This window comes from Drosophila grimshawi, unplaced genomic scaffold (assembly GCF_018153295.1).
Source record: "Drosophila grimshawi isolate 15287-2541.00 unplaced genomic scaffold, ASM1815329v1 contig_1377, whole genome shotgun sequence".
Classification (NCBI taxonomy): Eukaryota; Metazoa; Arthropoda; class Insecta; order Diptera; family Drosophilidae; genus Drosophila; species Drosophila grimshawi.
This window is the reverse complement of record NW_025062900.1, coordinates 6,348,888-6,367,623: the sequence shown is the minus strand read 5'-3', so window position 1 is coordinate 6,367,623 and position 18,736 is coordinate 6,348,888. Positions and strand designations below refer to the sequence as shown.

Genomic DNA, 18,736 nt, shown 5'->3' with positions numbered 1-18,736 from the left:
CAACGTTAACATAGAATTTGCTAATGCCAGCTGGCAAATGACGCTGACAAGCAGCGGAGAGTTTCATAGCGCTGATAAGACGCAAAACAGTTTGCATTAATCCGAGTTGTTTACAAGAGCGAAACTCAACGAAAGAGAGCGAAAGCTTTGTGTTTAAAAACGAAAAGTGATTTAGTAGATAGTTTATAGCTGACGCCCAAATACCCTGCATTGAACAAATGTGCATGTTATAAACATTTAAAAGTAGTTTTAGTTTAACCTAATTGCAAGTATCTGATTTGTAGAGAGTTAAGCAAAAAAAATAGTACATATATATATATAAAATAAAAAATGAAGTAGGTGTGCTTTACAGAGTAATATGTCAAACAATATACCCTATGCGCCACTGGCTGCTGGTCATGAAAAGCTCTTGTGAGTAATAACACATGTGAGAAGCGCACGCCGCGTGAGAAGTGCTCCGGTTTTTGCAGCGAACGGTCGTATTTGGTCGCGCATCGTACTCAGGAATTCGCTGGTTCGCGTATTAAAAAAAGTCGCCTTCTAGTTTTTCCTACGCACCCACGCAGTGACAGCGACAGCATCTGAGCAGAGCAGCGCGCTGAGTGTTAGTTAGAAGCAGTGAAAGAAAGAAAATTGCTCAGTTAGCAGCAGAGAGTCGAAGGCAAAATGTCGAAGCCACAATCGGACGCGGATCGCAGGAAGCAGATTTCGGTGCGCGGCATCGCTGAGGTTGGCAACGTAACCGAGGTGAAGAAGAACTTCAATCGCCATTTGCACTACACCCTCGTCAAGGATCGCAATGTGTCCACGCTGCGCGATTATTACTTTGCGCTGGCCAACACCGTCAAGGACAACATGGTCGGACGCTGGATACGCACACAGCAGCATTACTATGAAAAGGACCCCAAGGTTAGTTACCAACTCCCCCCCTTCTTTTTTTTCGAATATCGATTTTAATTCGAAGTGGAGCAAAAAAAAAAAAAATAACCTAACCCAACTTTCGTTACACTTTTTGGAACTGGTTAAGAAATGAATCTGTAGTTTGGCTTGATTCGATTTGATTTCTTTTTTTTTTTTTGGTATTACGACATGCACATATTGCGCTCTCCACTTTCCTTCTGTATTCTTGCCAGTCTCTCTCTGTGTGCATTGGCCAAAAATATGTGTTTTTTCGCCTTTTTTATTAACTTCTCTTTTATTTTCATTTTTGTTTTCGTCGCTCGCTCGCTGCCATTTCTGCTGCATTTCTACATTCATTATTACCCTCTGCACACTTATTTTGCTTTCGTTTTTCTTTATTTTTTGTTATTTCTTTCTGTTTCTGTTTAATTGCGTCTGCAGAATTTTGCTGAAGTGCAGTGAGATCAATGCCAAAAACATTTGGGGTACTTTCACTGCGACACATTTAACCTGACTGTGTGGACCAAATACATATATACATGTTGTTGTGTTAGAATTATCTGCTAAAAAAGGCCGGTGACCCAGTCTTTAACCACCAGCTGAGTTAGGAAAAACAACAAAATCATAATAAAAATAGCTATTATTTTATTATCAATCAGCAGCTGTCACGATCCAGCACATAGAGAAATAGGCTGATAGAGAGCGGGAAAGAGAGGTCATTTCAAATATAATATTAATATTAACACAGTAATTTGTATACCCTAGGCTTCTTAATGTCTTAAAATGGGGTAACATAGTTCAAATTATCTATCTACATATATTGTTTGATATGTTATTTATTATACAAATTTTGAACACCACGTTTGTTGAAATCCTAAAAAGCAAATTTAATGGAGCAGTTTTAATAGAATTTAGAGTCGGACAATTATTGTTTTAACGAGACTATTTAGAAATTTATCAGCTTGTTTTTAATATGCATGATTATATAGCATTCTACTTGTTTTCTGTTTTATTGTTCTGCAATATTTTAAATAATTTTAAAGCGTATCTTCAAGCGGAATATTTTCGTATTAATGGCATACTTTAAATCGAGTGTGCGAGCGCTGAAAGCAGCTTTAAGCACACTTCACTCACAACTGCTTCTATACAATGCGTACACAGCAGACATGAAGTCTCTCTCTCTCTCTCTCTCTCTCTCACAAGCACACTATTGCAATCACGTGCTGCAGGCGTGCGAATTTCGCGCATATCTGAAGGGGAAAATTTGTCCTTGCCTGAATGTCAGTCAGTCAGCGAGTCCAAGTTGCTTCTTGTCTCGAAATCACTTTCAATTTCCACAGTGCACGTCTCTATTTGCTTATGCTGTAAACAGCTGATAAATTTATTCTAGATACATACATCTATCGATGAAATTGGTCAATTTAAGTAATTTATCTAAAGCACTAACAATTATAGCATAGTAACAAAAAAATACAAATGTATATAAATGTATATACATATCCAACAGCATAATAGTCAGACACATACACACAGTTATTCACACATATTTTCAAGGTCAATCAAAGGTTATTAACAAAAACGAGAGCCGTCTGCTGGTTGGCTGTGGGCGCCATCGTCAGGAAAATTTTCATTATAATTTGTCTTCGTTTTAGTTATTTTTGTTGTAGTTGCGCGTGCCAATGTGTTAGTGTAGATATATATATATATATATATATATAGATGTGTGTGTGTGTGAGAGTCTAAACACATTTATTTTGGTTCCAAAAAAAAATACGACAATAACCCAAATTTTCATGAGGTTCATTTACGCTTTGTTACACTTTCATTATGCGCTTACATGCAATCTGTGTTCTGTGTGTAGCCATGAAAGCAATAAATACTATGTAAATATGTATCTATCTAAGTACATATATGCTATGCTCTTGGATACATGGACAACAAATTGAAACTAGATACACTTAAAGCTAATTGAGTCCACTTCTTTTAGGGGTGCTTTTCTTCTTTGATGGTTGAGTTCGCTCTCAAGCAATTGATGATAGGTCAGGGGGTAAACGAACTCTATTCAAAAGATATTTTTTATATTTATTGTTTTTTTTTTTTTCAATTTATAAACATTTACATAAGCACAGCCAGACTGTATCAAGCAAAAGAAGCTTTTTATCTACCAGGTGTTTTCAACTTTAAGTAAAAAAGTAAATAAAAATATATACATTTTTTTGAGATACTTAAAGTATTTTAATTTAATTAAATTGATTTATTTATATATTTTTTTAAATAAGCACACCAATTGATCCGCATGGGAAACTTTCATTGGATACAACATGAGAAACTAATTAGATAGTTTTATCTGTTAACCGTCATATAGATATATGTATATATATATATATATATATATTTATCTATGAATATGAATATGAGCAGCTGCTGGTTGCCTGGCTCACATAAATTTAAATATTCATATATTACCCTTGTTTTAGATTCGATTACAAGCGCAAACAGACGGTATTTGTTATCATTTGGTCTATGGCCATAAGCCGCAAAAAAACATGTGTTCCCCCCTATCAGTTGTGGCAAGCACACAGCTTAAACACATATATGCATATCGAAATTCAATTAAGAGTCTCTTTTTGTCTGCGGTCGTAAATAAAACAATGGGTTATCAAACGGCAACAGTTTCCGCTTATTATTGGCTGGCCAGTTGTCTGTTGTCACAAGTGATTCGCAATTGGAAATATGACGCATCTGTGTCAATATAGAAGCATTATCTGTCTTATCTATACTATCTGTCTATGTAATGTTTAATTGCGATATTTATATATACTTGTATATTGTCGTAATTAGTTGCTAAACTCTGCCGAGACCTTGCCTCGCAATGTTCTTCACTATTTTACATATCAGGCAGTGCTGATAAGCGCTACATGGAACAACTTATAAACTATAAAGCGGCATTCCAAATCCAAATCGATGATGATCATTGTCGTCAAAACAGATCGCAACACTGAGCAGAGATGTGACGATTGGCTCTGATTACCTTTAGGTGCATTTCAGTTTACATGGTACATGGTGCATGGGGCATAGAAACATAGCATGTTTCCACAGCATGTATGGCAAGTAATGGCCTTATCAGACCGGGCCTGATCTGATCAATCGCTGAACCGGTGAATGTAAATGTCTAATTATAGTCTCCCGGCAGTGCTGAATCAAATTAGCAAACACGTCGATAAGGCGCCAACGGTTGCCCTTCTCAATAAATAACAAAACACTAACATAACTTTGTAATTGGGTAATTGGGCCAGCTGCTGTTCGCGTCACCGATCACGCTCCCAACCAATGTACAGTTGTACCGGCTCTTAACGACTACCACTACCACTTACAATAGGAGATAATCGAAGGTGTTGAAAACTATTTCAACAGCAGAATATAAAAGAGTTACTTGTATGTATAATGTCCTCATTGCAGATATCTTGATTCGATCCAAATTACTCTTTATTGTGCAATCATAAATGATATCATTTGATAAACCTATATCTCTCAGTACATATACGAGGTGTGTTCAAAAAGTATCGCGAATAATAATATCTTGATTCAGTTCTAAACTCTAAATGAGATGAACGTATTATGTATCTTAAAGATAGAGGAACTATTAGTTACATAAACAAACAAATTTTCATCATGCATCATGCAACTTTCTCTTTCTTCTCATCAAGAAAATATCTTAAGTAAAACCCTTCTTTTTTTTTGCCATCATTTGCAGCGCGTCTACTATTTGTCGCTGGAGTACTACATGGGCAGATCGCTAACGAACACCATGATCAACTTGGGCATCCAGAGCGAGTGCGAGGAGGCAATGTACCAGCTGGGTCTGGACATTGAGAATCTCGAGGAGATGGAGGAGGATGCCGGTTTGGGCAATGGCGGTCTCGGTCGCTTGGCCGCCTGTTTCCTCGACTCGATGGCAACATTGGGTCTGGCTGCCTATGGCTATGGCATCCGTTATGAGTACGGCATCTTTGCCCAGAAGATCAAGAACGGCGAACAGGTGGAGGAGCCCGATGATTGGCTGCGCTATGGCAATCCCTGGGAGAAGGCACGTCCCGAATTCATGCTGCCCGTTCATTTCTATGGCCGCGTGATCGATACGCCCGAGGGCAAGAAGTGGGTCGATACCCAGCGTGTCTATGCCATGCCCTATGACAATCCCATTCCCGGCTACGCCAACAACCATGTGAACACCCTGCGTCTCTGGTCCGCCAAGTCGCCCATTGACTTCAACCTGAAGTTCTGTGAGTAGTTGAATTGCTTAACTTAACTTGTGACTTATATTCAATTGGCAATCTTTACAGTCAACGATGGTGACTACATTCAGGCCGTGCTGGATCGTAATCTGGCCGAGAACATCTCTCGCGTATTGTATCCCAACGACAATTTCTTTGAGGGCAAGGAGTTGCGTCTGAAGCAGGAGTACTTCATGTGTGCCGCCACCCTGCAGGACATCATTCGTCGCTACAAGGCGTCCAAGTTTGGATCGCGCGAAGCGGTTCGCAACACCTTCGAACACTTCCCCGAGAAGGTGGCCATCCAGCTGAACGATACGCATCCGTCACTGGCCATACCCGAACTGATGCGCATCCTCATCGATGAGGAGCATTTGGATTGGGTCAAGGCATGGGATATTGTTGTTCGCTCTTGTGCCTACACCAATCATACGGTGCTACCCGAGGCTCTAGAACGTTGGCCCGTGTCCATGTTGGAGTCGATATTGCCTCGTCACTTGCAGATCATCTATCACATCAATTTCCTGCATATGGAGAATGTGAAGAAGAAGTTCCCCGAGGATCTAGATCGCATGCGTCGCATGTCTCTGGTCGAGGAGGATGGTGAGAAGCGCATCAATATGGCTCATCTGTCGATTGTTGGCTCGCATGCCGTCAACGGTGTTGCCGCCATTCATTCGCAGATCCTGAAGGATTCGCTGTTCCATGACTTCTACGAAATGGATCCCAAGAAGTTCCAGAACAAGACGAACGGCATCACGCCACGTCGCTGGCTGCTACTCTGCAACCCCGGTTTATCCGATCTGATTGCCGAGAAGATCGGCGATGAGTGGCCCGTGCATTTGGATCAGCTGGTCGCATTGAAGAAGTGGGCCAAGGATCCCAACTTCCAGCGCAACGTGGCACGCGTCAAGCAGGAGAACAAACTCAAATTGGCTGCCATTCTGGAGAAGGACTACGGCGTCAAGGTCAATCCGGCTTCAATGTTCGACATCCAGGTGAAACGCATCCATGAGTACAAGCGTCAGCTGCTCAACTGCCTGCACATCATCACCTTGTACAATCGCATCAAGAAGGATCCCACAGCCAATTTCACGCCACGCACAATCATGATCGGTGGCAAGGCTGCGCCCGGCTACTATGTGGCCAAGCAGATCATCAAATTGATCTGTGCCGTTGGCAATGTGGTCAACAATGATCCCATTGTTGGTGACAAACTGAAGGTCATCTTCCTGGAGAACTATCGCGTCACGCTGGCTGAGAAGATTATGCCCGCTGCGGATCTGTCCGAACAGATCTCCACCGCTGGCACTGAAGCCTCCGGCACTGGCAACATGAAGTTCCAGCTTAATGGTGCCTTAACCATTGGTACCCTCGATGGCGCCAATGTGGAAATGGCCGAGGAAATGGGTCTGGATAACATCTTCATTTTCGGCATGACCGTCGATGAGGTGGAGGCGCTCAAGAAGAAGGGCTACAATGCCTACGATCATTATAATGCCAATCCCGAAGTGAAGCAGGTCATCGATCAGATCCAGGGTGGCTTCTTCAGCCCTGGCAATCCCAACGAGTTCAAGAACATCTCGGATATCCTTCTCAAGTACGATCATTACTACTTGCTGGCCGACTACGATGCGTACATCAAGGCCCAGGATCTGGTCTCCAAGACCTATCAGGTAAGCAATGAAAATCTATCTAAATTACCTTAACAAATATATTTTAATAATATGTTGTTCATTTTTTTTGTAACAGAACCAAGCCAAATGGTTGGAGATGTCCATCAACAATATTGCCACCAGTGGCAAATTCTCATCGGATCGCACCATTGCTGAATATGCTCGTGAAATTTGGGGCGTTGAACCCACCTGGGAGAAGCTGCCAGCACCGGAGGATCAGCAATAAATCAATTAAAACATTTTTTGATATTATATTTTATTATTCGTGTGCTTTACTTTTGTTAAAGTCCCATTTTAGGAGCCAAATGCAAACAACAAACTAACAAGAAAACAAGAAATGAAAAGGAAACAAAGTTTAAGCTAGCGCTAAGATGTGAACATCGATTAGGCTCATTGTTAATTATTAAATATCTATCTTATTTAATAAATTCTATACAAATCGAATCTAATCTAATGCTAATCTTCAACTGGCTGGAATCGAATTAGCAGCAGCGACTACAACACCACGGTACCTATATCCGCCATTGAGACCTCAGGAACACTTACAAAGTAACTTAAACAAAAACTAGAACAACAAAAAGGAAATTGAATAAATAAAAAAAAAAAACAACAACACCAACATGATTACAACTTAGTGCAATGCTTTGTTTTTAGATATGGATAAAAATATGCGTGTTAAATAAACAAACAAAAGAAAGTTCAACTGTTACATGTAAAGAAAATAATTTAATTTACATAATAAAATAAAAACACTTAAATTCAATCAAATTAAGTCACTGAGTGGGCGACGATTTAGCCTTTTTCTCAGCCTTATCCGTATTGATTTCGAAAGGACACACGTTTTTTTTAGGCCACAGCAAAAGGAACTATCGATTGGCATTTAAACATTTACAGGATTTGACAAAAAATATTGGGCTCAAAGAAAAAATGAGATTAATCAGAAAAGCCGGGCAACTTGACCATTTCTAGGACTATCCGCACAATCCCTGATTGCAGTTCGATAGAATTGGTCCTTAATAATATGCTTTAAAAGTTCTGAAATTCTAAGACTATCTGAGATTCACCATCAACTTTATTCGACGCCCTATAAGTATGCAATATTTTTTGCTGGACTCAAAGAGCATTTCTCTCGCATTTTTTGCTTCTGCCTAAAAGTATGCAATTTATTTGTCGAGTAACCATTTATTTTAATTCATCTCAAATTAACCCTAAAATTAATAATTTCAATTTATTTCTTTTGTATTTAGTACATTATTTATAATATGTTAAAGCACTACTAAATGAAAATAAACGTGCAAAATTTATTAAAAAACAGAATTCCAAACAATAAAATGCCTATTAAGTTCACGATAAGTTATATATGGCATCTGTTTACATAGTAATACCAAGAAGGCAGCATCATCTCATTTAAGGACGTATTTCCAGATTACTTTTAATATTAGACGAAAAAAATAAAAAAAAATTGTTCAAAACGCTGTTGCCATGGAAACGATTTCAAAATTTTGGTTGCACACATATTAAAATACAAAAAAAAAGGATTTTGCTCGTTTTTCGAGCACATCAATCAAAATTGACAGATAATACCAATATATATATATATATATATATATACGAAACACATGGAGCAACGTCTAAGGCTACTGAGCCAAGCCTGGCCACCAAAAGCCACAAAACCAGTAAAACTTCGACGCATTCGTCGCATTGGTTCTGTCAATGTTGAGACCAATGACAGCCAAAGATGCCATTACAAAAGACCATTAATTGCTTCCTATCCTAGTCTGTACAACGATCCAAGGATAAATGATAAATATGAACAAATGCGGCAGCAAATAAATGCGATGGATTTTGCTGCTTATGGCCTACACAATTTGGACACAATTCAAAACTGCGCTTCGAGTTGCTGCCAACCGCGGCAAATGGCTGGCTTATGCAACTGCTCGAACTACGATGCTCATCAAGAGGCCTTAGAAGAGCTGAAGTATGTAGTGCAAGCACTGGAGAGTGAGAAGCAGTTGGATAATAACCACTATGCCCAGCCAGCAGCAAGACATGCTCGCTTGGAGCCAATCCTAACCAGTTGCTCTACCGAAGGTGATGGGAAATATGTGAAAAATAGAGAAGTTTTATTCACAACATTGAATGAGAACTTATCGGAGCATGTGGATATGGATATACCAGCAGCAAGCGATAGGGATGCACAGCTAGATACGCTCACGGATCTGGTGCGTCAGACCATGCTCAAACTGGACAACTATATCGAGCAACAAGCGGAGCAGAAGCAGCAGAACATTTACACCACTTGGACTCCGTATTCAGATCAGTCTATGCTGGGCAAGCTGGAGCAGCAGTGCAAGTGCCGAAGAAAGGGATTCAAGTTGATGCCAGTTATCATCATGCCTCCACCTGCTCCACCAGCCCCGCCCGTAGTCGCCAAGCCGCAAGCAAGTAGATCTCGTTTTTCGCGAAAGAAACGCATTTCAGCAGAAGCATTTTCAAATTCTGCAGGTAAGTTGCATAACCCGGGATACAATGATTGTGTATAGTAATATACAATATATTTGTAGTCTCGCATAGGCCAAAGATGCGCGACAGTGGCACCACAATGTGGTGTCCCTGCACTTGCTGTTGCAATAGTTATGGCGGCGTCACCCAGAGCTTGACACATTTACCCAACTCAGCATACCAAACTGGGGCCTTACAGGATCAAGTGAAAGTCCAGCCAGCAACTCCAATTCCAAGGAAACTGTCTACTCAATCCAGAGGAAATAGTCGCCCGGCGAGTCAGTCGGCTGAACAGCAACAAGAAATTAACGTTTGCTACTGCTCGGATGCTCCTGGGCAGCGTCCCAGATGTGGCAAGGTCAGTTTCCCAGCTACTGAAGATGAGGAGGAGCAAGAAAATAAAACCTTCAAGCCAGAAATGAAGGCGGAGCAGGTGGCAGCGTCAGGCAGCTTGGATGACTGGTTTAAGAACGCCGAGAAAAGTCTGGCCATGTTGGAAAAGCAGGAAAAGTACTTTTCAAACAATGAGTCCGATCATCCAATGATGACCGAGGTGTACACCTCTCACAAGCTATTGCAAACGGAATCCAGGATATCCATGGGTAGGGACGTGCACTTCATGGACACCTCAGAGAAGTCTGTCAGCACCAGCGACCTGCAACAGGAGAGGGACAAGCGCCTCATGGGCAACTCAGGGAAATCTGTGTGCCAGATGAAGATCGCAGCTGCACAGAATCCTGTGAAGATTGTACAAATCTTCAAGTCACGGTGTGGCAGAGTGTTATCCAATAAAAAGGCTAAGATTCGGTTTGTTCAGCAGCCCACAGAGCAGGCCAAAGGGGAGGCCATAGTTGTGCCTAAAGTGATACCCAACCAGCCGAGGTCCAGTCCGCCGTTACCCAAATGCCGTGTGCTGAAATCAATGTGCGAAGCACTGCCCAACGATGGCAACTGCTGTCGCTACTATTGTCCACAGAAGGCAGCAAGAGCTGACCAGCTCCCCGATGAGATCTTGAACAATAGGCAAGTGGCCCAAAAAGCATATAAGATTTCCCAGTACGAGTCGGCATGTGGCAAACGTTTGCGTGCCAAAGGTGGTCAACAATTTCGGTTTACTTATCCTACGCAGTGATCCTCGCCGGAAAACTCAAAACATCCGATTAAGTTTTAGTACATTTCAAGTATTTCGAACTGAGAGGGAGATGGCTACAAAATTTCCAGAGCAATGTTGAGTAGTACTGAGCCAGGAATGGATGCGAGCAGATCGTGGGAGTCGGCAGTCAGATACGACTGCGATTCACAAGTTCAATCTAGTCGTTGGATCGGAAGTATTTCTGAGTCACAAGAGAAAGCTAATTCAGGAAACGGAAACTATTTCGAGCCTGACAGCGCTGCACAAATTCCTCATGCATGGCATACTTCCGGATGGGATGCATCACGCCAAATGAATCATTCTGCGTCAGGTGCTTGGATCGAAAATGAATCAGAACAAAAGCAACCCTCCCCAGATGATCCTCAAAACAGACCTTCAATACTTATCGTACTGATAAAGTATGTCAACATTAATTTCAATTAAAATTTGTATTTTAATTTAAATTTGCTTTAATTTAGTAAGGCGGCAAATTCGCAAGCGAGTCACAAACAAGCAGCAAGAGGCCATCAACCTGGAGTGAAATATAACTATTGTAAGGATCAGTATGCTAGGCATAAGTTGCAACCTGTCTACAACAAGGCAGGTGGCATGCAGAATGGTATAGATAGCGACGACGGCAATGTGGGATGCCTAGAGAGAACACTTCAGGGTCTCATCCCGAATGAGGAGTGCCTCAGCTATCTGAAGAGTCTTACCTGCGCAAAGAGGCCGATCAAAAAAAAGAAGAAGCGTCGGCCCAAAACAGTGTTCGATCGTTTCGCAGATCCGCCGTTTGTCATCGAACCGAAAACCTTCATTATGGATGGCTGCAATGGGAGCTGCTGCCATTCCTCTTGCCATTCCTGTGGTTGCTGCGCTTCTTGCTGGTGCTGATGAACAAAGTTGCCAAAGGACACAACCCCAAATTACTAGAAACCGATTGAAGTAGAAATTCAACCAATTTTTGATGCAGAAACTATCTGGAGTAATTAACCTCCAGCTTACTGGGAAACTGTATATTTTGGGTAAAAACGAAAACAGTTGCGAAAACTGTCAGAATGTAAGAACATTTTATAAATTTGTAGCACCACGAAGCACTGACTCAGATAGGATCTGACCTTCACCGCGTACCGACGCCAACAAAAAGCAATACATGGATGGATTTGACGAAAAGAGACGTTCCATGAAGCAGGAGCTGCTGCGACGAGCCCTCCTCCTTAAGGTGGAAAATTCCAAAGAGAGGTCTGCGCTGTATGATGTGCCCACTACTAGGTGCAGTACCCAGCCAAGGGGCATACCCCTTACCAAGGAGCCGCAACTAGTGCGCAACATGCAGCGCAACTTCTCTAACTCCAGATGGGAACCGCTCCCCGGAACGGGCTTGGCGCAGCGCGAGATAGCCGGCTGCCTGGAATGCGGGGAAGCCACTCCAAAGAAACTGTGCCTCAAATGCAGAGCTAAAGGTAAGAGCACAGAAAAAAGAGCATCCCCACTTCAGATAAGAACGAATCATATTGTTAAAACTGCCACAGAGAAAGGGTATCGAGGATCCCGAGCTAGCTCGTTAAACTATCCATCTAGTTGGAACTTGGAGATGGTTGAGGATTCACAAGTGGTTGATGGTAGATCGGCAGAGCTCTCTCCAAGTGATATAACCAATTGCGATGCACTCCATCGCACAATTTACGATCAACGCTTAGCCGATCATTCCGGAGGAGCCAACCATCAAAAGAAAATTGATAATTGCGTGCAGTGCTCGCTGCGACCAATGACAAAGAGCTCCACGATGGAGCCCACAATTGAAGACAACTCACGCATCAGACAGGTTTTGGAGAAGCCAAAGCAAAGGATGCGCCACAAGTCGGTGCAGAGTGATATGGGCTATGTGTCTAAGCAAGTCAGCAGCTCACCCGACATAGTTAGGATGGAGCATGTAATAGATGCTTCAGGTTTCGGTAAACAGCGTGTCTTCAGCGGCGAAGCAGGAGGTCAGTCGGAAAACGCGTGCAGCTGTTGTTGTGTCTGGGGCAAATACCCATCACCAGGTTCAACGCATGCCACAAATGCAGCAGGGATATCTCGGAACAATGACGGCTACACATCATCGGCCATCGACAGTCGGGCCTCCAATGACAATGAGACCATTAAAAACCAACAAAAAGTTGGGGAAATGCATTATCCAACCTCGGAGCATTTGAAAATCATTGAGCACATTAGCCGACCACCCACCATGATGGATACTACGATTCCAATCAGGAAAAGTGATTCTGTAACCCAGCAAGAGAAATATGAATCCAATCAGAATGGGGTTTCTAGGATGGACTATGTGCCAAATTCCAGGGAAAGGTCTAATGAAAAGAAGAAAATTTCTTCAAGAAATGAATCCTATGAGCAGTATTCATATAATCCCAGTAACGAAAGCCTGTCCCATAAGCAAGCAGCTGTCAACAGCTCAATTCAATGTCCATGTTGCTCAAATGCTATGACACAAACCGAAGAAATTCGTCAGAAATTAGATGAAACTGCAGGCTCAAAAAGACGTCAGTCTGTAAATTTAGTTAAAACTGGTCACAAGGGCTCGAAAAGACGACAGTTTAAGAAGGGTGCGCCTCCACATCCCTTGAATGGCGTACAGCCGAGTCCTAGAGGCAACGAGCTTCTACCGATCTCACGAACAGCCCCCACTATCAAGCAGACAGGCAAGCAAATTCCAAATTACTCAACTATCAAAACACAACAGTTTCAATCCAGTTCTTTACCCGAATGCATTGTGGTCCGCGGTAATCATTTGGCCGAGAATTGCTGCCAATTCCAAATTCGAAACTGCTGTAAACCAATCACCAAACAGCCGGCAAGCTCGAATCCTTTTATACAACTTCATAAGTCATGCCAATGTCCAGCCTGCATCAAATGCAGGACTAAGGCCACAATGCCAACGATAAATCCTTCAAGAAAACCGAATGATGATCAAATGGCCAAAGAAAAATTGGAGAAGGTCAAGACAACAGAGCCTGAAAGTAGCATGCCAAAGTATGATGTCAAGGTTACATCAGCTAAAGCTAAAATTCAGCCGAATAAGGCTCCTGAAAATAGCTACCCAGATGCAAAATCTCCAGTTACATCCAGAAGCAAAGCCAATAGCAACCCGTCATCAACATATAGTGATGCCAGCATTAAGAGTAAGAGCGATTGTATTTGCCACAAATGTGGTGCACCCATCGATCAATTCACCAAAAAGGCAAAAACCGCAAGAGATTCATCTAATGAGAGCCATCGATATCAACTTAATCAAAGGAGTGCAAAACAATTGCAAGACGAAATTAAAAAAGAGAAGAACAAGTGTCAATCCACAGCCACAATGAATATGAACTGGAATACTTTAAGGGAGCAAATCCCATCTAAGGATTATCAAAAAAATTGTTGTACAACTGCGACGTGCTTGAATCAATGTGGCAAGTGTCGAATAACACCAGCGAAAATGAAAAAGGGCGACGTAATGGCAAATCTGGTTGTGGATGATAAATGTGATGTTAATCAAATAATTGAAATCCTTCGGGAGACAGTCGTCGGTTTAGAGAAGCAAGAGCAATTGTTACGACAAAAGATTTCAATTGTAGACCAAAATAGTTTTATTGAGAGTTCTGCAAGCGATTTCTTGCCTCACACGAATTCAAACTACAGATACAACCTGACGCTCGAGAACTATTATAATAAGATTCCCAACTATACAACTTCCCAGGCTAGTAATCAATTTAATTCGGACTTCCATAATCAAGGCTATCAGGGAAAAGGTCCTAATGACGTGTCGTACAATTCATTTCCCCAACAATATAATTATTACCAACAACCCTATGCCCAAACGGTAAAGGTTGCCCGGAAAAGCCAGGTTCAAGCAGAAATACCTACACAGATGGATTATGATTATCTACTGAATGAATCGGAGCAACAAATCAGCCGTCAAAATGAAAATTCTCTGGTTCAATGCAACTGTGAGAATCAGGCTGAAATTGATAATCGTGGCTATTCAAATGAAAACATTAATCATTTAAGGATTACAGATTCGAATGCGTCAGTTAAGGCCAGATCTCGTACGCGTAGTGGTGGTAATCCGGATACCATTGAGAAGGACTTGAAAGCATGCACAATCCTTTCATGTGACAATAAGAAGTGTAAAACCCCTCAGAGCTTGAAGCCAACTCAATCATTTATACAAATTTTTCACATGGCCATGGCCTTAAGGAAAAATGGAACCAGCTTTCAGAAAGATCCTATTAAAAATAGTTATTTCAAGACTAAACTTCAAAGGAGAAGACCTGAAGACCAAAAAGCTCAAGTCTCGCTTAAGACCAAAATGTTTTTAGACATTCCAGATTATGGCAGCTACGAAAGTCACACCTTAAATGGAATATCAGCAAAGAAAGATTCCCGCAAACAGCCCAAAAGAGAAACTACACAAGAAGTAGAATCAATGGTTAACATTCAGAAAAACAAACTTGGAGAACCAACGAAGTACGAAGCTTTAATTAAAACAGACCCTAAGCGAAAAGCTTGTGAATACTTCAGAATGGATAACAATAGTAAAAATCTCCGTAGTCAGCAAGAACAATCAGAAGAAGATCGATTCCGAATACATGAGAAAACACAGGAAAATTGTGATTTCGAAAAAGAGGAATACCAAAAACATTCAAGTGAATGCAGGAGACGAGACAAAAGCCAAGCCAAAGATCAAATGCGAACGCAAGAAAAAATAGTGGAAAAAGATCTGACCCAAAAGCATTTTAACCAAGGTCAAAAATGTGCCTCTTTTGCAAGATTTGACCATACAGATAATGTTCCACGACAAATTCGGCAAAATTCATTCCATTCCCAGAAGTACTCAAATAATAAGAGTTGCGACTTGGATTCCTGTAGGAATCGTAATGACTATTCAAAGGAAAGTGATGAGGAATGGGATCATTCGGAAGCAAAGAATTCAGCATCGATAAACAGTCTAGCTATGTGCAAATGGAGAAAACAAGAAAAGAAAGAGGAAATTAGATCAGAACTGTTGGAACCAACGAAACCACGGAAAGACGCACCGGATAATTTGGAAGAGAACACAACTAAATCAGGCAGAAGTCTTTATATTTGCAAGAGAACAGAGCGAGAAAAGAAGGAAACAGAGAACGATGATTCTTTGAAGTCTAAGCCGTCCCCATCAAGAAGCAAATTATTGTTTCGATGGAAAGAGGAGTCTTCCCAATCAGAACAAACCAAACGTTCGAAATCAAAATCACTAAACATTTATTCATTTGGGGATCGAATAAAGCGTGAAAGAAAGGAGTCTGTGGATTGCCTAGAAGCAAAATCATCACTGGTCTGTCTGTACCAGCTCAAACAGAAGCCAAAGTTAGCGGATCTGTTTGGCAGTTCGAACAGAAGCAACAAGGATAAAAATCAACACAATGCTCCCAAGCCACGAAGCAATTGCGATGATGTTAAAGTGCTCTGCGATTTAAGTTACAGATTTTCCCATCACAGTTACGGCGACGAAGATGGAAACATTGAGGACGATTGCGTCTGCGATATAGACAAAGAAAATCATGAGATATTGAAATGGCAGCCAAGTGGAAGTGTAAATAATTTTTATTGCATGCTACAACACAAAGGGACACATTAATTCGCTTTATCAAAATTGTAAATGTACCTTATTTAAATAAAAAAAAAAAACAGGGTGATTCAAACTGTTTGATTATATACTAGCACTGTAGCGATAAAATGTGGCGGCAGCTCGATCACAAATCTATCGATAAGTCGACACAATATCAACAATTGGTGTTCATTGGAAGCACATTTAACAAAATGTTGAGTTTTTTAAATAAAACACGACAATTTCTACTTCCAATTGCTCGCAATATATCGAATACACACGCAGCCTGCCAGAGCGATGCAAGCGTCAAGGCGACAAGCAGTGAAGCCGGCGTAACAAAGCCGGATTTGATATTGCCACAGAACTATGCACAATTTTCGCCCGTAAACCGTAACAGTGCCAGGCAGGTGTGGATTGAGAATGTTGATGCAGTGAAGGAGCGTAAAGTGGGCATGATGGAACTGCATCCGGATGTGTTCGCCGCACAGCCGCGGGTCGACATCATACAAGAGAACATCGAATGGCAGCGCAAGTATCGTTATGTAAGCATGGCGCATACCAAAACACGCGCCGAGGTCCGCGGCGGCGGACGCAAGCCCTGGCCACAAAAGGGAATGGGACGTGCTCGTCATGGCTCAATACGATCACCGTTGTTCAAGGGCGGCGGCATCGTACACGGTCCCCGTTCCCCCACATCCCATTTCTATATGCTGCCCTTTTACACACGCGTCTTGGGCCTGACATCGACGCTTAGCGTTAAGCTCGCCCAGGATGATCTGCACATTATTGAGAACGTGGAGTTACCCACACGGGATGCACAATTCATCAGGGATCTGATAGCGGAACGCAACTGGGGACCATCTGTGCTGATTATTGACAAGTGGGTGGCCAATATACATAATTAATATATATATCTTATCTTAGCACATTTCCTTTTCAGGCAAGAGATGTTTCCGGAGAACATTTGCTATGCCACCGACTCCATTGGGTATGTGAATCTGATGCCCTCATTTGGACTAAATGTCTACTCGATGCTGAAGCACGACACCTTGGTCCTCACTGTGGAGGCCGTAAAGCATTTGGAACAGCGTTTACTGTATCAGCTGCATCGCAACGATGCAGCTAGCAAGAGCCTTAAATTCAAGCTGGATCAAGTTTAGATATAAGTTTTCAATTAATTGTATTTCCTTGTATACAAATGCAAATGTTAACCACTTCGATTGTGGTGAGTTGTTTCGATTCTTAATTGGCCCTTTGCTTGGTAGTTAATGGATCCGTATCCATTTCGGATATCATCACTGAACAGGCGCCCTTCAAGCGATCGACGAATTGTCCCTGAAATTGACGAAGGAATCCACGCTCCGAGTTGCTGTGATTACAGAGCAGGACCGTGGTGCCGTTGTGATTAAAGTCCAGCACTTCGTGATGCGACATCTCGCCGGTGATGACCAGATCCGCCGGCACACCCTGCAGCACCGAGCCACCCGAGCCGGCACAGATGCCAACCGTTTTCACATTGAAATTTGAATTATGGCCATTGGCACAGGCCATGTGCACATCATTCTCAATATGCTCCTGCAATGCACTCACAATTTTGGCTAGGGGCATGTTGGTCTTCACTAGACGGCCGGAACCAGTATCTGGCTCAGCGCCCGGTTCTGGGATCAGCGGTTTAATGTCCTCTATATCAACAGCCTGGGCTAGCCAATCATTCACGCCACCTGGTATTTTGTCCCATGCCGTGTGGGGTGAGTAGAGTGCTATGTTGTTAACCAGACAAGAGGCCACCACTCGCTCCTTCCAATGGCCCATTGTGATGCGTGTCAGCGGCTTAAAGATGGGCGGATGATAACTAATAATCAGATCCACTTTCTTATCAACAGCTTCGCTCATCACCGGCTCCGTCAGATCATTGGTCAGCAGAATTTTCTGTACTACTTTCTGTAAATTACAGTTTGCTCATTAGAAAAATTTTTGCAAACTGAGATGAAATGTTGAATTACATCTTTTGCTGGTTCGATCAGAAGACCCACGTTGTCCCATTTCTCTGCTAGGGTTGTGGGGGCAAATCTCTCCAACTGCTTGACCACCTGCATTAAATCCATGCCACATCCTTGCTTGGTCATGCTTCTCACAACGGCCACGCAACTTAGCATATATAAACTCAATCTCTAACAGATCTTATTTTATGAATAAATGTTTCGGACTCTTATTTCTTCTTCATTTTGCATTAAGTGCTGCACAACGCTAGTAAAAGTGCCGACTTCTTTTTCCAGCACAGACTGTTTACGCGGTTGTTTGAATGCAGGTCATTTTTCTAATAGAACACGAAATATATTAAGTGAATATAATACATAAAATATTATTCTTCTTTTATTAAGTTAATTATGTAGTTTCATATTGAAATGTGCAAATCGTATTCTTCATTTTTAAAACAACATTTTAATTAAGTTTTAAGTAAATAAAATAATAAAATATTAATTAAAATAATCTACAATAATTTATAGCTCAAAGCGGACTTCATTTGCAAAAAAAAAAAAATAGAAAACACAAATGCGCATAAATGTACATAAATACGTACATAGATGTGTCAAAAATATTTAAGTTTCCAGGGATTAATCTT

The 18,736-nt window shown here is 41.7% G+C and overlaps 5 protein-coding genes across 7 annotated transcripts; 4 read left to right on the top strand and 1 right to left on the bottom strand.

The window, feature by feature from the left end:
• Positions 1-450: 450 nt before the first annotated feature.
• LOC6561907 (glycogen phosphorylase) lies at positions 451-7,294 on the top strand. Its single transcript, XM_001988878.2, has 4 exons — positions 451-909; positions 4,655-5,183; positions 5,244-6,850; positions 6,927-7,294. Exons 1-4 carry the CDS (start codon positions 667-669, stop codon positions 7,074-7,076), a joined length of 2,529 nt encoding a protein of 842 aa, XP_001988914.1. The 5' UTR covers positions 451-666; the 3' UTR covers positions 7,077-7,294.
• A 1,192-nt stretch (positions 7,295-8,486) lies between these two features.
• Positions 8,487-11,205, top strand: LOC6561908. Of its 2 annotated transcripts, none has more exons than XM_043214686.1 (3): positions 8,487-9,355; positions 9,529-10,903; positions 10,964-11,205. In XM_043214686.1, exons 1-2 carry the CDS (start codon positions 8,668-8,670, stop codon positions 10,482-10,484), a joined length of 1,644 nt encoding a protein of 547 aa, XP_043070621.1. In that variant the 5' UTR covers positions 8,487-8,667; the 3' UTR covers positions 10,485-10,903; positions 10,964-11,205. The 2 variants fall into 2 exon arrangements, with proteins under 2 accessions (XP_043070621.1, XP_001988915.2); XM_001988879.2 differs by having other exon boundaries at positions 9,415-10,903.
• Positions 11,206-11,418: 213 nt separating this feature from the next.
• LOC116805332 lies at positions 11,419-16,201 on the top strand. 2 transcript variants are annotated; one of them, XM_032736599.1, is made up of 3 exons: positions 11,419-11,509; positions 11,570-11,947; positions 12,017-16,201. In XM_032736599.1, the coding sequence occupies exons 2-3, from the start codon at positions 11,638-11,640 to the stop codon at positions 16,141-16,143; spliced, it is 4,437 nt and encodes a 1,478-aa protein (XP_032592490.1). In that variant the 5' UTR covers positions 11,419-11,509; positions 11,570-11,637; the 3' UTR covers positions 16,144-16,201. The 2 variants fall into 2 exon arrangements, with proteins under 2 accessions (XP_032592490.1, XP_032592489.1); XM_032736598.1 differs by having other exon boundaries at positions 11,570-16,201.
• A 64-nt stretch (positions 16,202-16,265) lies between these two features.
• LOC6561873 (39S ribosomal protein L4, mitochondrial) lies at positions 16,266-17,359 on the top strand. Its single transcript, XM_032736263.1, has 2 exons — positions 16,266-16,993; positions 17,054-17,359. The coding sequence occupies exons 1-2, from the start codon at positions 16,326-16,328 to the stop codon at positions 17,271-17,273; spliced, it is 888 nt and encodes a 295-aa protein (XP_032592154.1). The 5' UTR covers positions 16,266-16,325; the 3' UTR covers positions 17,274-17,359.
• On the bottom strand, positions 17,277-18,354 carry LOC6561874 (NIF3-like protein 1). The gene is made up of 2 exons (XM_001988882.2): positions 18,117-18,354; positions 17,277-18,054 (listed from the first exon to the last, which is right to left on the bottom strand). The coding sequence occupies exons 1-2, from the start codon at positions 18,267-18,269 to the stop codon at positions 17,356-17,358; spliced, it is 852 nt and encodes a 283-aa protein (XP_001988918.2). The 5' UTR covers positions 18,270-18,354; the 3' UTR covers positions 17,277-17,355.
• Between the last annotated feature and the right edge of the window lie 382 nt (positions 18,355-18,736).

Coding starts and splice junctions, on each gene's coding strand:
- LOC6561907 (XM_001988878.2), top strand. CDS start 667: ATGTCGAAGCCACAATCGGACGCGGATCGCAGGAAGCAGATTTCGGTG. Junction 910..4,654: donor ACTATGAAAAGGACCCCAAG/GTTAGTTACCAA, acceptor CATCATTTGCAG/CGCGTCTACTATTTGTCGCT. Junction 6,851..6,926: donor TGGTCTCCAAGACCTATCAG/GTAAGCAATGAA, acceptor TTTTTGTAACAG/AACCAAGCCAAATGGTTGGA.
- LOC6561908 (XM_001988879.2), top strand. CDS start 8,668: ATGCGGCAGCAAATAAATGCGATGGATTTTGCTGCTTATGGCCTACAC. Junction 9,356..9,414: donor AGCATTTTCAAATTCTGCAG/GTAAGTTGCATA, acceptor ATATATTTGTAG/TCTCGCATAGGCCAAAGATG.
- LOC116805332 (XM_032736598.1), top strand. CDS start 11,638: ATGGATGGATTTGACGAAAAGAGACGTTCCATGAAGCAGGAGCTGCTG.
- LOC6561873 (XM_032736263.1), top strand. CDS start 16,326: ATGTTGAGTTTTTTAAATAAAACACGACAATTTCTACTTCCAATTGCT. Junction 16,994..17,053: donor TCTGTGCTGATTATTGACAA/GTGGGTGGCCAA, acceptor TTTCCTTTTCAG/GCAAGAGATGTTTCCGGAGA.
- LOC6561874 (XM_001988882.2), bottom strand. CDS start 18,269: ATGCTAAGTTGCGTGGCCGTTGTGAGAAGCATGACCAAGCAAGGATGT. Junction 18,055..18,116: donor TGATCGAACCAGCAAAAGAT/GTAATTCAACAT, acceptor TGTAATTTACAG/AAAGTAGTACAGAAAATTCT.